The sequence below is a fragment of the Salvelinus alpinus genome, chromosome 29, assembly GCF_045679555.1.
Source record: "Salvelinus alpinus chromosome 29, SLU_Salpinus.1, whole genome shotgun sequence".
NCBI lineage: Eukaryota > Metazoa > Chordata > Actinopteri > Salmoniformes > Salmonidae > Salvelinus > Salvelinus alpinus.
In genome coordinates this window covers 44,244,088-44,262,665 of record NC_092114.1, presented here as the reverse complement: position 1 = coordinate 44,262,665, position 18,578 = coordinate 44,244,088, and the positions used below count along the sequence as shown (strand labels likewise).

Genomic DNA, 18,578 nt, shown 5'->3' with positions numbered 1-18,578 from the left:
CCATGTAACCTGGTGCACGATCATTTAAGATGTCAAACATATATGATTAAGTTGGTCCACTCTGGACTCCAAAGGCAACAAGCCCACCTCCCGGGACTCCCCTATGTGGGTCCTGGGGGGAAGGGGGGGGGGGGCATTCAGCACATACCTGATAACATTATTTAGCATGACCTATGTGAGAATGCTATTCATTGACTACAGCGCAGTTCAACACCCATAGTACCCTCAAAGCTCATCACTAAGCTAAGGATCCTGGGACTAAACACCTCCCTCTGCAACTGGATCCTGGACTTCCTGATGGGCCAGGTGGTGAGGGTAGGGTAGCAACACATCTGCCACGCTGATCGTGAACACTGTAGCCCCCCAGGGGTGCGTGCTCAGTCCCCTCCTGTACTCCCTGTTCACCCACGACTGCATGGCCAGGCATGACTCCAACACCATCATTAAGTTTGCAGATGACACAAGAGTGTCGACTAGACACCAACAACGATGAGACAGCACTATAGGGAGGAGGTCAGAGACCTGGCCGGGTGGTGCCAGAATAACAACCTATCCCTCAACATAACCAAGACTAAGGAGATGATTGTGGACTACAGGAAACGGAGGACCGAGCATGCCCCCATTCTCATCGACGGGGCTGTAGTGGAGCAGGTTGAGAGCTTCAAGTTCCACATCACCAACAAACTAGAATGGTCAAAACACACCAAGACTGTCGTGAAGAGGGCACGACAAAGCCTATTCCCCCTCAGGAAACTAAAAAGATTTGACATAGGTCCTCAGATCCTCAGATCCTCAAAAGGTTCTACAGCTGCAACATCGACAGCATCCTGACTGGTTGCATCACTGCCTGGTATGGCAATTGCTCGGCCTCCGAACGCAAGGCACTACAGAGGGTAGTGCGTATGGTCCAGTACATCACTGGGGCTAAGCTGCCTGCCATCCAGGAACTCTACACCAGGCGGTGTCAGAGGAAGGCTCTAAAAATTGTCAAGGACCCCAGCCACCCCAGTCATAGACTACCGCATGGCAAGCGGTACCGGAGTGTCAAGTCTAGTACAAAAAGGCTTCTCAACAGTTTTTACCCCCAAGCCATAGGACTCCTGAACAGGTAATCAAATGGCTACCCGGACTATTTGCCTTGTGTGCCCCCCCCCAACCCCTCTTATACGCTGCTGCTACTCTCTGTTTATCATATATGCATAGTCACTTTAACTATACATTCATGTACATACTACCTCAATTGGCCCGACCAACCAGAGCCCGGTTAGCCAATATGCGGGGGCAATCTGCATTGTGTCCCGCCAACCCCTCTTTTACGCTACTGCTACTCTCCGTTTATCATATATGCATAGTCACTTTAACCATATCTACATGTAGATACTACCTCAATCAGCCCGACTAACCCGCTGCCTGTATGTAGCCTCGTTACTGTATATAGCCTTGCTACTGTTATTTTTCACTGTCTTTTTACTGTCGTTTTTATTTCTTTACTTACCTATTGTTCACCTAATACCTTTTGTGCGCTGTTGGTTAGAGCCTGTAAGTGAGCTTTTCACTGTAAGGTCTACTACACCTGTTGTATTGGATGCGCGTGACAAATAAACTTTGATTTAATTTGCATTCTCTTTTGATAGCCCACTATACCAAGCAGAGCAGGCATAAATCAAAATGACACCGAGTCAAGGTTGAGACAAGCAGTTTCTTGACTTTACTGTTAACATATCTAGTGTTACGATATAAAAATGTAAATTTGTTCGCCATTTTCGAAAGAATTTTAGCAGCAATCGGGTCTCCAGAAAGGGATTGATCTAGTGACACACCAAGATAAGATACACTTGTTTTAGATTCAATATCCTTGCCTGCGCAGTTCACCTTTATCTTGTCAGCCCTAAGCAATCTACGTTTTGTTCCAAACAAAATCTATTCCGTTTTTTCCCAGATGCAGTGACAATTTGTTGTCAATCAACCAACCAATCTCTAACAAAATGCAATTCCTTACTCCGGGTCTCCTCTATATAAACTGTATCTTTCTCTGATACCAGTATGGCTGAATCAGCATAAAGCAGGAGTTTGCACTTTACTGTATCTGGCATATCAATAACGTATTTAAAAAATAAGGGAATCCCTAAAATGTATCTCTGCGGTACTCCACAGAATATTTCTTAGACCTAAACCAATTCACTACTACATCATTTAGACCCATGCGTTTCAGTTTCATCAGGAGAATATCCTGGTTCATAGTGTCAAAAGCTTTCTGCAAGTCTAACATAACCTGTATAGTTCCCCTTCTCACTTTCCTGCTTAATGTGGTCAAAAAGGTGGATAAGGCAAGTAACAGTGGAATGAGCTGTTTTTAAGCAAGATTGTAGTTCATAAAGAGGTTTGTGCTCGAGAAGTTGATTAAAAACTAATCTCTCAACAACTTTGGATAAGGTGCTGAGGAGGGGAGGGTTTGGCCGGCCGGGATGTCCTTGTCCCATCGCGCTCTAGCTGCTCCTGTGGCGGGCCGGGCGCATGCACGCTGACACGGTCGCCAGGTGTACGGTGTTTCCTCTAACACGTTGGTGCGGCTGACTTCTGGTTAAGTGAGCATTGTGTTAAGAAGCAGTGCGGCTTGACGGGGTCAAGGTTTGGAGGACCCACAGCTATCGACCTTCGCCTCTCCTAAGTCCGTATGGGAGTTGCCGCAATGGGACAAGACTAACTTCAAATTGGATATTGTGAAAAAGGGATACAAATTATATTTTAAAAAACAAATAAATTTTAACAAAAAATTGTGTAGCTTTTAAAAGTTATCAAGCCTCACGGGTATTATATTGCAAGACCGAATGAGGTGTCCCTGATATAGTGAGATTGTGCTTCTTGAACATTCTCCAGAGTGCGCCCTTTAGTACAAACAAGATCTTTAAGAAGAAGTTGGTTCATGGTCAACGCTTTCTTTCAATAAGCTGCAAACGCTTTTGAAGGTTAACATCCTCATGGAGAAATGGACAACCGTTTGAGTCGTTCCTTAATTCAGTGACGTTGTAAATAGTTGTCTTGCTCAAAATTGAACAGCACCTTCTTCAGGAGAATGAGAAATAATGCAAGCAAGGTTAAGCAATTACGAGGGCTATATTCAGACAGGGAGAAGTTCTATGGAAGAGCGCCTCATGGAACCTTGACCTTGATGGTTGCGTACAACAATTCCTACAAGCGGTTCGATGAGTCATTCTGGATCCAAGCCTTATATGAGAAACTCACAGCTGCAACTAAGCCAAACAGTGCAATTCTCATTTGAGAAAAAAACCCATTATTGAATTTAAAGAAATGATAACATCTTTTGGAGACAGTGTTGAGAAAATATAATTTTATCGAGAACTGTTATTATTGGAGGACGGCAGTATTTCTCCAACTTCATTCCCGCCTTGGTTCGTTTTCTTTTGCGCTTGTCTTAATTCTTAATTTCCCTTCTTCCATGGGAGGGAGAGAGAGAATTTACAGGCTGAGGGGAAACTGCAGGCTCTTGGAGATAGTTAATTTTGTTGTGACGTTTAGGACCAATGTGTGTGCACACAGATGTGTGAGTTTTGAAGGTACAGTACAGTGCAGCAAAAGTTTGGGGTTGAAGGGTATCTGGCCCCAGAGATAGCAGCAAGGCATCTGGAGTCCAAGTGCACGTCATGCAGAGAGGTGCTGCAGCACCTGCTGCACCCTGGCCCATCTGGAGCTAGGGAACACAGGCAGCAGACCCAAGGACACTGCAGGACAACCTTCTCAGTCTCTCAGGGTGCGTACCAAATGACACCCTATATACAGTGTCAAGAAAAAGTATGTGAACCCTTTGGAAATACCTGGATTTCTGCATAAATTGGTCATAAAATTTGATCTGATCGTCATCTAGATCACAATAGAAAAACAGTCTGCTTAAACTAATAGCAAACAATTATACGTTTTCATGTCTTTATTGAACACACCGTGTAAACATTCACAGTGCACGGTGGAAAAAGAATGTAAACCCTTGGATTTAATAACTGGTTGACCCTCCTTTGGCAGCAATAACTTCAACCAAACGTTTTCTGTAGTTGCAGATCAGACAGGAGGAAATTTGGGAGGAATTTTGGACCATTCCTCTTTACAAAACTGTTTCAGTGCAGCAATATTTTTGGGATGTCTGGTGTGAACTGCTCTCTGAGGTCATGCCATAGCATCTCTTTTGGGTTGAGGTCAGGACTCTGACTTTGCAGTTAGGATGAGGTTGATGTGCTGTGCCTTTTTTTCTCCACACATAGTATTGTGTGTTCCTTCCAAACAACTCAACTGTAGTTTCATCTGTCCACAGAATATTTTGCCAGTAGAGCTGTGGAACATGCAGGTGCACTTTTGCAAACTTCAGACGTGCAGCAATGTGATTTTTGGACAGCATTGGCTTCTTCCGTAGTGTCCTCCCATGAACACCATTCTTGTTTAGTGTTTTACGTATCGAAGACTCGTTAGCATGTTCCAGAGATTTCTGTAAGTCTTTAGCTGACACTCTAGGATTCTTCTTAAGCTCATTGAGCATGCTGCGCTGTGCTCTGTCAGTCATCTTTGCAGGATGGCCCCTAAGTATTTTTTTAATTTCACCTTTATTTAACCAGGTAAGCCAGTTGAGAAGAAATTCTCATTTACAACTGCGACCTGGCCAAGATAAAGCAAAGCAGTGCGACACAAACAACAGAGTTACACATGGGATAAACAAACGTACAGTCATTAACACACTAAAAAAATATATATACAGTGTGTGCAAATGTAGTAAGATTAGGGAGGTAAGGCAATAAATAGGCCATAGTGGTGAAATAATTACAATTTAGCATTAACACTGGAGTGATAGATGTGCAGAAGATGATGTGCAAGTAGAGATACTTGGGTGCAAGGGAGAAAAAAATTTAAATAATATGGGGATGGGGTAGTTGGGTGGGTGGGCTATTTACAAATGGGCTATGTACAGGTGCAATGATCGGTAAGCTGTTCTGACAGCTGATGCTTAAAGTTAGTGAGGGAGAAATAAGTCTCCAGCTTCAGTGATTTTTTTGCAATTCGTTCCAGTCATTGGCAGCAGAGAACTGGAAGGAAAGGCAGCCAAAGGAGGAGTTGGCTTTGGGGAGCGCGTGCTACGGGTGAGGGTGAGATATGCTCTGGGTTGATATCGAGCTGTGCAGGCTGGCAGGAGTTGACCGGGCTGAAGCTGGCAGATGTCAGAGTTAACAGTGATGGCTAACTAGCAGTGGCTAACTGACTACTAGCTAGTTAGCTGGCTAGCTTCTGAAGGGGGTTACGGTTCTAAAGTATAAAAAAAATTGCTGATCCATACCACATTGTGTGAGGCGGGTTGCAGGAGAGTATGTTCAATCCGTAGATGGAAAAATAAGATTAAAAACATACGAAATATATACGAAGAAAGAAACGATATATACAATGGACGGGACAAAACATCCCACTGCTACGCCATCTTGGAAAATCTTCCAAGAAATGGGGAGAGTAGCAGCAGTGCTGAACTTTCTCCATTTATAGACAATTTGTCTTACCGTGGACTGATGAACATCAAGGCTTTTAGAGATACTTTTGTAACCCTTTCCAGATTTATGCAAGTCAACTATTCTTAGATCTCTTTTGTTCAAAGGCATGGTTCACATCAGGCATTGCTTCTTGTGAATAGCAAACTCAAATTTTGTGAGTGTTTTTTATAGGGCAAGGCAGCTCTAACCAACATCTCCAATCTCGTCTCACTGATTGCACTCCAGGTTAGCTGACCCCTGACTCCAATTAGCTTTTGGAGAAGTCATTAGCCTAGGGGTTCACATACTTCTTCCAACCTACACTGTGAATGTTTAAATGATGTATTCAATATACACAAGAAAAATACAATCATTTGTATGTTATTAGTTTAAGCACAGTATGTTTGTCTATTGTTGTCTTAGATGAAGATCAGATCAAATGTGATGACCAATTTATGCAGAAATCCAGGTAATTCCAAAGGGTTCACATACTTTTACTTGTCACTGTATCTCCCTACTTTTGAAAAGGGCCCATTGGGCTCTAGTCAAAAGTAGTGCGCTGTATAGAGAATAAGGTGCCATTTGTGACACAGCCATCTCTGACAGACACTGCCACAGAACACACTATGTCACCTCACTACACTGGGAGAGGGGCAGCTGTCTCACCCTCGTTCTAACAGACGCAAGACTCCACTGCCGCTAGACTCCAGGGACTTTTAATACGTCCCCATTTGTCCTCAGAACAGCCTCAATTCGTCGGGACATGGACTCTAGAAGGCGTCGGACGCGTTCCACAGGTATGCTGGTCTATGTTGACTCCCATGCTTCAATTCGTCGGGACATGGACTCTAGAAGGCGTCGGAAGCATTCCAAAGGTATGCTGGTCTATGTTGACTCCCACGCTTCCCACAGTCGTGTCAAATTGGCTGGATGTCCTTTGGGTGGCGGACCATTCTTGATACACATGGGAAACTGTTGAGCATGAAAAACCCAGCAGCGTCGCAGTTGTTGACACAAAGCAGTGCGCCTGGCCCCTAGTACCATACCCCGTTCAAAGGTACTTAAATCTTGCCCATTCACCCTCTGAATGGCACACATACACAATCCATGTCTCAATTGTCTCAAGGCTTAAAAATCCTTCTTTAACCCGACTCCTCCCCTTCAGCTACACTGATTTGAAGTGGATTTAACAAGTGACATCAATACGGGATCACAGCTTTCACCTGGTCAGTCTGTCATGAAAAAGCAGGTGTTCTTAATGTTTTGTACACTCAGTGTAGTTACTTTATGTTAATCTTTTCACAAAAAATATAATGAAGCAGTCATTGAGGTACTTTTGGAATGAAAGCTAAGCATACAGATTGACTGGTTAATTTCCACTGGTTTTAGGCAGAGGTGTAATTGCTTCGATGTAATTAAAGCCAGTCTGTATGTTACTCCTCCCCAGCACTTTGAGTACAGACTACTGAGCATGCTGCATCACTTAATGGACACATGAGACTGTACCTGCCAGTGCACAGGTGTTGTTCTAATGGGATGCCCCTCTGTGTGTCACCAGGGATTTACTCTCTTCTACTGCGGGGCCTCGGGCAATCACATGCATCCGCCATCTCCTGACTGAGAGAGGGAGAACGGAGGATGGGAGGGAGGGAATGGAAGGAGGGGGAGGGAGGGCGATGAAGAGCGGGATAGGGGGGGGGAATTAAGAGACAGAGAAGGAGAGAGAGAATAAAGAGACAGCGAGAGACAGGGAGATTGAGAGATTGATAGACGAGGAGAGGAAAGAGAGAGACATACAGAGAGAAAAATAGTGAGAGAGCTGGGTCTGGTGTCAGAGCATTCCTGTGTAGGTGTGAGCCACTTAGACACAGTGTGGGTGAACCAGTGGATAACTGCTGTAATCATAGCTAGCACACTGGCATTAACAGGCACTCTACACAGCGTTTGGGTGTTCGGTACCTCTGTTAACAGGTTACAGCATGGCATTTCGGCTTTCAGACAGCACTGCCTGTTCTCTGGTGTGAAGTGTCAGAGGCGTGTACTTATGTCATAATGAACCTTGTCGCTGGGTAGATTACCATTCTTGCATTGGCTTTACCGCTCCCATTCCTCGTAAGAAAGCAGTAAGTTCTTGTTTTGCCGCTCCAATGACTGTATATGGTCATAGCCTCAGTCTGCCCTTTTTCCTGAAGTACCTTTTTGTAAATGTTTTAGTCTTTTCTCCAGTGGGGGGTGAACCACTGCTTCTTTTCAAAACGTATCCAAACATGGGTCATTGAAGAGAGCTCCAGGAGTGCTGGAGAGGGTTTAGTTATCACAAGGCCAAGCAGAGCAGCCCTTGAGACTAGAGATGTGTCCCAAATGGCACCCTATTCCCTGTATAGTGTATTTCTTTTGACCAGGGCCCATAGTCGTGCACTATGTACGGAAGTCGGAGTCATTTGGGACGCAGCCTAGGAGCCTGCGGTAACAACTGTAGACGAGTCAGTCAGTCACATCCCAGAAGAGAAGAACTCCAGGATGCAGGGGGCTTCACATCCGGCTTCACAGCGCTACCCCCCCCCCCCCCTCCCGGCCCCAGGTTCATCAGTGCATAAACATGTGTCAGGGCCAAGGAAAATATTTGGAGAGGATGGATAAGACTCAGATGTGTCAGGTTCGGGGGCTCTTTTGTAGAATGGCGCATCTTGGTTCACCAGGAAGTTTCTCAGGTCAGAGACAACCCAGTAAATCACCTTATCAAAACTTCTGAGGGCTTCACACCACTGTCCAGTGTCAGAGCTCTGTTTACAGAAGACGTTATTCTTGTCTCGTCGAACTGGAATAAACAATGCTTAGTTTTCTATGTGTCAAATTTCTGTCTGTGTCAAATTCTTGAAGATATTGGCACACTGCAAAACTGGTAAGTTTTTAGTTGTTTAAACCATGGCATTGTTAAATACTCGTTTCTGATTAGCTTGAAGGGCATTCTCGAGCGTGCATTATTTACCTATACCCCACAGTATTTTTGCACGGTAGAATTCAATGGACCTGGTTGCCTTGGTTACACTCCTCCAGCATGTCTCCAGCCAGCCACTGTCTCGGATCTTCAAGTGTTTTGACCATGAAAAGAAGCAGGTTAAGAGCGAGAGAGAGAAAGTTGGCCCCTTTCAGCCCCCTGCTCTAGATAGAGTTACAGTAGGCCCTAGGGTAAGTTCTCACTCTCAACCCTCTGTAGAGAAACACCCCAGAAAGAATCGTAAACCCATGCAGTCCTCTGCCTCGGTTGGTGAGGGAGGAGGGGGGCAATGACCCATGGAACCAGTAGCGTTTCCCTCCCCACCCAGCCTCATGTGGCGAGTTCTGACAGAGGTACTGACAGAAAAACGAGGCGGCATGTTGCAAAGTGACTTGTGTAGGGACGGTACGCGATGGAGAGCACCTGGGACAGAGGTGCCCATTTCATGCAACGCAGGTTTCAGGAAGCCATTTATTAGGGGGGGGGGGGGGCAGCTAGGCTGGATCTCTTTCATAAAGAGGCGTGGAGGTTTCTCTGGAAGACAATATCCTAAACCTAATGCTATCTGGGATGACTTTTGTGTTGGTCGGAGTCTCTCGCCCTGAAACTGCTAATTTCTCCTTGGAACTTTCTGAATGACGAGCATCATTTTTTATCCGTTTCGAATGAGACCTCGCAAGTGATGTTTACATCCGTGTAATGCTGGTTTCTACGTCAACGTAAATGTTGGAAAATCCATAAAGTCTCAACTGTACAGGAGACAGCACAATGGAGCCCTTCCAAAAAAAAAATGATGGCAGTTTTGAAACTGCAGTAAAAGTGCAGTAACTGCAGTCGACTGTGGTATTTTGGACGCAGTATTTGCCGCGCAGTGCAGTCGGACTGCACTCTGACTGCAATCTTTTTTTTCGTAAGGGAGAAAGGGGAGGAACAGTTCTTTGAGGTGGGACCTCTGCTCCTTCGATGGAGAGCCAAAGCAAAACGAGGCAGACAGGAAGCTTAGCTAGGGCATCACTGTCTGGGATCTGACTGTCTTCGGGAAGTCACAGACCCCCCCCCCCCCCCCCAACAAGCCTCCCAGACACACCGACCTGGAATAGAGATGAAGGCTGGAGACTCAGCTCTCCTTGCAGACCAAATGGACCTAACATCAACACAGCCCCAAGGATATAGGCAGATAACAGGGAACAACAGGGATTTTTTCCTTCTATATACTGTAATTATGTTCGGCATGCATCCTAACATCCCTAGAAAAAAAGAAAGATACTGTTAGATAACTTATGAAATAAAAGGGCTGTAGCTTCGGGTTATTAGACGCATCTCACAAGAAAGTCGATATTGCACAGGGATACCATGCCACTGCAGGATTTCACATAGTTTTATTTCTGTTCAATCACCTCAATACAAAAGCAATCGGACATGTCTGTAATTGGCTATAGTTGGTTTTCACACCACTTCAGAAGAGGTTGTTTTCGGTTTGTGCCGGGGATTTCATGGTCCCATATTTTTCCTGGAAAGCAAGGAATCGTTTTGTCAGATCGTATTCTTCTGAGGGGGAACCACGTGGTGAGATTAACCCAAGAGTTCCGGAGTTTATATTCACGTTGAGAGCTGATTACTGTCTTTAGTGGACTCCCACTGCTCTCAAAATATGTTTGGTACTTTTATAGTACATAGGTCTATCAACTACGTAATACATAAAGGGGCCTTGTTCATGTTACAGGGAGCACAAATGAGCTCTGTGTTCCATACATGTCTGTCCTGGGCACCCTTCCTTCCTCACACAGTTTTACTGAGGGGAAGAGAGGGTGGAAAGGAAGAGAGCAGCCTCACACATTAAAAATGGTATTCTGAGAGACACTGGATGCTTCCCAAATGGCAGTATAGTGAACTACTTTTGACCAGAGCTCTATGGGCTAAAGCCCTGAAGGGAATAGGGTGCCATTTGGGATGCAGTTACTGTGAGATGTGCTTTGGTTCCTTAACTCCTCAATGTATTAATGTCGTAGCAACTCGCTTACTCATTATTGAAGGTGAGGCATTTATCCCCCCTGACTTATGGGACTTTTATGTTTGGGGGGGGGGAACAAATGGTACAGATAACACCCCCAATATGTTGAATATAAATCATTACATTGTTCTTCTCCCTCAGACTGAATAAATATCTTGTAACCAAGAAGATAACGCACATCCCTCTGTTTGCGGAACGCATTATGATATAAAAGGGGACTTCCTGGAATAAATATGAATCCAAGCCCCTGTTATAGACCTTCTATTGTATTGTTTGAGATGGCATGATATAGCTTAAAGTAGGAAGTACAGTGTTTAAAGTTAGAGGCTTGAATGGCTTAAGATGGATATGCATTTAAAGAGCCTGGTACCTGATTTGCATAGCTGGGGGAAGTAGGGGTGCTGAGGGTGCTGCAGCACACCCTGAAAAATCATTAAAAAAGTTAATAAAAATTAAATAAATTCACTAAAGTAGTGCACTGGGCCTTTACTAGTATGAGTGGACCGATATAGACGTCTGTAGCAATATTTTTCTTGATCAAATAACATAGAAAACAAAGTATTAATTTACCATCCTTACAAACCAGTTAATGTAAATGTACATTACTGTATTGTACATAGGCTAGGCCATCTAGGTTTGTACATTGAGACATACAGTACCTTTGGAAAGTACGCGAACCCCTTGACATTTTCCACAATTTGTTACGTTACAGCTTTATTCTAAAATTGATTAAATAGTTTTTTTACCTCATCAAACTACACACAATATCCCATATAGACAAAGTAAAAACACGTTTTTAGAAATTTTTGCTAATTTATTAAAAGAAAAAAACAAATGAAATATTTTATTTACATAAGTATGGTTCTCAGATCTCTACGGACAATTCCTTTGACCACATGGCTTGGTTGTTGCTCTGACATGCACTGTCAACTGTGGGACCTTATATAGACAGGTGTGTGCCTTTCCAAATCATGTCCAATCAATTGAATTTACCACAGGTGGACTTCAATCAAGTTGTAGAAACATCTCAAGGATCATCAATGGAAACAGGATGAACCTGAGCTCAATTTCGAATCTTATAGCAAAGGGTCTGAATACTTATGTAGATAAGGTATTTCTGTTATTTATTTATTTTTTATAGATTTGCATACATTTCAAAAAACCTGTTTTCGCTTTGTCATTATTGGGTATTGTGTGTAGATTGCTGAGGATTTATTTATTTTTAATCCATTTTAGAATAAGGCTGTAACGTAGCAAAATGTGGAAAAAGTCAAGGGGTCTGAATACTTTCCGAAGGCACTGTCAATGGTTTGTGATGATGTGATGCAATGCTAGGGTTGCGGGTTTCGAAAATGTATACACTCACTGCTGTAAGTTGCTCTGGATAAGAGCGTCAACTAAAATGGATAAAGAGTGAGTAGACCATTTCAGTTTTCACATATAAATAAGTTGCATTTACGGCCTCCCGAGTGGCGCAGTGATATAAGGCACTGCATCGCAGTTGTAGCTGTGCCACTAGAGATTCTGGGTTCGAGTACAGGCTCTGCCGCGACTGGGAGACCCATGGGGCAATGCACAATTGGGTTAGGGGAGGGTTTGACCGGCAGGGATGTCCTTGTCCCATTGTGCACTAGCGACTCCTGTGGCGGGCCGGGCGCAGTGCACGATGATATGGTTGCCAGGTGCATGGTGTTTCCTCCGACACATTGGTGTGGCTGGCTTCCGGGTTAACCTGATGAGGATAGAGGGCGCTATTTACACTTTGGGGGAAAAACGTGCACAATTTAAACGGCCTCGTACTCTATTCTTGCTCGTACAATATGCATATTATTATTACTATTGGATAGAAAACACTCTCTAGTTTCTAAAACCGTTTGAATTTTGTCTGTGAGTAAAACAGAACTCATTTGGCAGCACACTTTCTGACCAGGAAGTGGAAAGTCTGAAAATTATGCTCTGTTCAAGGGCCTGCCTATAAATGGGCATGACACGTATGAGTATACATGCACGTCATACACCTTCCCCTTGATGTCAAGAGGACGTGAGAGAAGAAAGGAAGTGTTTATCTTGGTCTGAGGTGGAATAAATCATCTTGGCACGACGAGTCATCCATTTTTTTTTTCTGGAGAGCGCGCAGATGGACCTGGAATTGCCTTTTGAAAAGCCGTCGTTATAGGCGAATACTAAATCCGGCTTTGATTTTATTTGATACATGTCACAATATCATCGTAAAGTATGTTTTTTCAATATAGTTTTAATAGATTATTGAAATTTTTTCGGGACGTTAGGCGTGTTGCGTTGTCTGTGTTTGTTGACGATGGGGAGCTTCGCGCCACTTAGCCAGTGTGCTTGCTAGTTCAAGAGGGAAAAACGATGTTCTAAATCCAAACAACGACTGTTCTGGACAAAGGACCCCTTGTCCAACATTCTGATGGAAGATCACGAAAAGTAAGAAACATTTTATGATGCTATTTCATATATCTGTCGAACTGTGTACTAGTAGTTTTGCGCCCAGGTTTTGGGCACTTGGTCGACATAACGTAAGCCTTATGTAGTAATGAAGTTATTTTTTAGAATTCTAACACGGCGATTGCATTAAGAACTAGTGGATCTATCATTTCCTATACAACATGTATTTTTTTGTAATGTTTATGAATAGCTATTTGGTCAGAATAGGTGAGAGTCTAATAGAAATATCCGCACATTCTGGGAAAAAGATGCTACGTTAGCATAATGGATAACCACTGATTTCAGCTCTAAATATGCACATTTTCGAACAAAACATAAGTGTATGTATAACCTGATGTTATAGGACTGTCATCTGAGGAAGGTTTATGAAGGTTAGTGAAAATTAATATCTTTTGCTGGTTTATTCGCTAACGCTAACGTGCCTATTGCTATCGCTAACGTGCCTTGATGAATGAATGCGGTTGTGTGTTTGGCTATTGTAGTAAGCTAATATAATGCTATATTGTGTTTTCGCTGTAAAACACTTAAAAAATCTGAAATATTGGCTGGATTCACAAGATGCTTGTCTTTCATTTGCTGTACACGATGCATTTTTCAGAAATGTTTTATGATGAGTATTTAGGTATTCCACGTTGGTCTCTATAAATACTCTGGCTGCTTCGGTGCTATTTTTGACGGTAGCTGTGATGGTAGCTGCAATGTAAAACTGATTTATACCTCAAATATGCACATTTTTCGAACAAAACATAGATTTATTGTGTAACATGTTATAAGACTGTCATCTGATGAAGTTGTTTCTTGGTTAGTTAGGTTGGCTTTGTGCATGCTACCTGTGCTGTGAAAAATGTCCGTCCTTCTTTGTATTTGGTGGTGAGCTAACATAAATATACGTGCTGTTTTCGCTGTAAAACATTTAAAAAATCGTACATGTTGACTGGATTCACAAGATGTGTATCTTTCATTTGCTGTATTGGACTTGTTAATGTGTGAAAGTTAAATATTTCTAAAAAATATTTTTTGAATTTCGCGCTCTGCCTTTTCAGTGGAATGTGGGAGGAGTTCCGCTAACGGAACGCCTGGGCGAGACAGGTTAAGTGGGCATTGTGTCAAGAAGCAGTGCAGGCTTGGTTGTTTCGGAGGACGCACGGCTCTCGACTTTCGCCTCTCCCGAGTCCGTACGGGAGTTGCAGCGATGAGACAAGACTGTAACTACCAATTGGATACCACGAAATTGGAGGGGAAAAACTGGGTACAAATTTTAAAAAAATGAATATTTCAAGAAACTGGAAAACATATATCAAGATGTCATGGATCCCCGCGGTACTGCTGCTCATTCCGTTCACCAGCTCCGGAGGTCTACGTCACCGGCCTTCTAGGCGTCACTGAACTGGATGCATTACCACCAACCCCGGACTGTCTTGTCTCATTATGCACACCTGGTTCCCATTCCCCCTGATTAGTATGTTTTATATGTGCCCTCTGTTCCCCATTGTCCTCATCAGTTATTGTTACCGTTCGTCCTGTGAGTACCTGTGCTGTTGTATCGGCTTCCATGCTACGTGTTATTGTGCACTTGTTTTACGGGTCTCGTCCTGTGTATTATTCAGAGGTTTGCACCTCGCTCTTTTGTTTGGGTGGAGAAAATAAAAAACACCATATTACGTATTCCTGCACTTGTCTCCTATCATTATACAGCGTGACACAAGCAAGTATTTTTATATTCCACAGATTAACTGTTTTGTACAGATAATTATCAGACTCAAGTTACAAATGCTGGTAAACACTCAAATACATTTAGTAAAATGTATTTCACAAAAGTGGTGCACTGGGCCTTTACTAATCCCGTATTAGCTGACCGATATAGATGACTTCAGTGCGGCCATTATTTTTTTCTATAACTCCCCCGTCAGAAAAAAATCACACCACCCTTGTCCCCAAACTATGGCGATTTGTATCAATCTAGAAGTTCTACGTTTACACATCTGATTGCATGCACATCTGTTCATCCGCAAGTCAAACATCCCCCTCGGAACAGGAAAAGACTTGTGTAACCAGAGCCGATTGGCCCTCATATTAAATTGAGAAATATGCGCAGTGTGTAAGGCTCTGACGAGCTGCTGAAAACCTGTGTCACGAAGCCAGAGTCTGGGGAACAATCACACATTCCAGTCCTGGACTGTCAAGACCCTCAGATCTCCCCTTCGTGTTTTAAGAAACAGCCCCCTTCCCCGAATGATGTGGCTGAATATCTTTGTGCCCGTAGGACCTTCAGCTGCATGTCAATGACTCTGTAGTCTTGTATAACTCATGTGTAGGAAACATATAAAACATATCTCTCCCCAGAGTGTTATTGGCCTGCAGAAATACCTCTGAATGGGAAAACGATATGCCTTTTTCTGAAAGTCTGCCTGAATAGTCCTCATTTATAAGCCCAATGAACATGGTTGCTTAGCTGTAGGCGGCACTTAAACTCTACGAACTGGTGAATAGCTCCCTTAAAGTATCGGACATTGCGATGAAGGAATGAAATCGTTGGTCTGCTCTTAATGCTACTCTTCCGATTATGGCTGTATAATAGCCACGGCTGCTCTGGATACTGCACATTAGTTCTCGCCATTGATGCGTACTTCAATGCTATCTCCTGCCCACACATAGCTAGTATTGACTCATTGACGAACACTCCCTCTACAGTATTTCTATGTGTTTTAGTGAAGCCATAAGGGCACTTTATAGACTGACACAGTAGAAATGCATTTATCCTGCTTTCGGTGGGAACCGTCTCCACCTGCCTTGTATTAGCACACACCGTAAACCTGTCGCTTCGGATCCTATTTATTTAGGTGAACTCTGACCTTTTTCCCACCGGTCTCCTCTGCGATCCAGCGCATTAGACTGAAGGGGTTTGGGAACACAGCTGTGTGGCCAGATTGCATCCATCGCTCTCTCCAGAGTCTCCCCCCAGTGAGGCGACCCCTGACCCCTGTGAAAATCTAACATAAGCATAAACAAGACTGTTAATGTTTGGCCGTGATGTATAGTTGCAATTCATCTCAGGTGGCTTTACTTCGCATGCCTCACAGTTACACTAAACTAAAATATGGCTGTTCATATTTGGTTCTCATATTTCACAAGCATAATCTGTAGACATGACAGCAGAGTGGAATTTGAATCAAAATGCCTGTAGGAAATTGATTGACTTGTGGGACGTCATCATAATTCACAGATATTGTTCTCTGTCAGTCTTTTATTTTCTTTATCACTCTTTCCATCTCTAATTTTGTCATTCCATCTCTCTCAGTGTGTACGTCAAAGACCAGCTTCTGTAGTTCCAGAGTTCTCCTTGCTCCAGTAGTCGTAGCAGGCTACAGGCATTCCTCTTAGAGCAGTGTAAGCTTTGCCTGTCAGCAAGATTTACCACAGTAGCTCCTGTGCCCTGCTAATACCCACACATCATGCCAAACGGGCTGCACGCTGCCAGACTCTAATCCAAGCATCTTATCAAACCAATCGGCACATTTCTAGCAAGAACACATCTCGACCGTGACTGGTGGCTTTGGAGGGGGGGTTTCTCGACAGCTGCTCAGTAGCGAATGGGAGTGAGAGAAAAGAAAGTGAGAACATTCCAGAATGCCCAGAATGGAGATCTTTCATCAACAGCCTCCCCCCGCCCCTTCTGCTATGGTTTCAGGTAAATGTGTGGGCAACCGGTTGTGAGGGCTTGCATGGAGAGAAAGGCCAACTTGTAGCTCAGTATGACGCTTGCAACGGCAAGATCGTGAGTTTAGTTCCCACTGGGGTCATCCATATGAAAATGTATACACGCACAACTGTAACTCCTTTTGGATAAAAATGTCTGCTAAATGGCATTTCTTATATTATTTTTGAGCGGTAACATTTGTCCCCCGTCCTCCCTCAGCCCAGTGCAGCAGTGAGAGGATACCACAGCAGTAAGACGGCCATGAGCCCAGCAGGCTTCAGCTCCCAGTGGACCAGCGGTGTTCAGGAGGCCTGGAGTGGCCACACCGTCTCCTACCCCCGTGCCAGCCTGCACTACCCGGCCCACCACCACCACCACCACCAGCACCCCACGCATGCCAGCTACGGCTACTGCCTGGGACAGCCTGCAGTGAGTGCTCTCAAACACATACTGTACAGCTATGCTCACTGCATTCTCCATTGCACTCCCTTTGCTCTCTCATGCCTCCCCTTCTCTCTCTCTCCACCTCTCCACACTCTTCCACCTTCCCTGTCTCTCTCAATCTCCTGGGGCCCTGATTTATAACCGTACATTTTACACTAAATATCTGCATGAGCCATTTCTGAAAAGACTCTTCCTGAGTCAACAAAGTAAATGTCCTAACCGACTTGCCATAACTATAGTTTGTTAACAAGACATTTGTGAAGTGGTTGAAAAACTGAAGTGTTTTTTTTTTAATGACTCCAACCTATTTGTGAAGTGGTTGAGTTTTAATGACTCCAACCTAAGTGTATGTAAACTTCCGACTTCAACTATACGTCTCGTGTCTAAGCCGTTGAAATGCAACTCTACTTTGTCTCGTTACCGCTTAGCTCGTTTGATTGCCTTGTGGAGGGAATAACTACACTGTTAGTATTCGGTCATGTTTCCAGTCGCCTTGCCAGGATTAAAAGCAGTGGTTTGCGCTTTCAGTTTTGAGCGAAAGCTGCCATCAATCCACGGTTTCTGGTTGGGGAAGGTTTTAATAGTCACCATGGGTACAACATCACTGATGCACTTGCTAATAAACTCACTCACAGAATCAGCGTATACATTAATGTTGTTGTCTGAGGCTATCCGGAACATATCCCAGTCCACGTGATCGAAGCAATTTTGAAGCGTGGAATCCGATTGGTCAGACCATCGTTGAACAGACCTGAGCACGGGCGTTTCCTGTTTTAGATTCTGTCTCTAGGCTGGGAGCAACAAAAGGGAGTCGTGGTCAGATTTGCTGAAAGGGGGGCGAGGGAGGGCTTTGTATGCATCGCGGAAGTTAGAGTAGCAATGATCCAGAATTTTGCCAGCCCGGATCTCGCATTCAATATGCTGATAAAATTTAGGGAGCCTTGTTAAAATCCCCAGCTACAATAAATGCACAGGATATGTGGTTTCCAGTTTACATAGAGTCCAATGAAGTTCTTTCAGGGCTGTCAAGGTGTCTGCTTGCGGGGGATATACAGGCTGTGATTATAATCTGAGAGAATTCTCTTGGTAGATAATGCGGTCTGCATTTGATTGTAAGGATTTCTAGGCCAGGTGAACAAAAGGACTTGAGTTCCTGTATGTTGTTATGATCACACCACGACTCGTTAATCATAAGGCATACACCCCCGCCCTTCTTCTTACCAGAGAGATGTTTGTTTCTGTTGGCGCGATGCGTGAAGAAACCGGGTGGCTGTACTGACTCTGATAACGTATCCCGAGTGAGCCATGTTTCCGTGAAACAAAGAACGTTACAATCTCTGATGTCTCTCTGGAAGGCAACCCTTGCTCGAATTTCGTCTACCTTGTTGTCAAGAGACTGGACATTGGCGAGTAGTTTACTCGGGAGCGGTGAGCAATGTGCCC

At 44.0% G+C, this 18,578-nt stretch overlaps 1 protein-coding gene across 1 annotated transcript in view; it reads left to right on the top strand.

Annotated features, from left to right (window-relative positions):
- Positions 1-18,578, top strand: part of LOC139558804 (RNA-binding motif, single-stranded-interacting protein 3-like) — a 351,557-nt gene that overhangs the window by 75,473 nt on the left and 257,506 nt on the right. Inside the window, exon 3 of the mRNA XM_071374246.1 lies at positions 16,911-17,120. Within this exon, the coding sequence (XP_071230347.1) occupies positions 16,911-17,120 (210 nt within the window). The remainder of the gene's footprint in view (positions 1-16,910; positions 17,121-18,578) is intronic.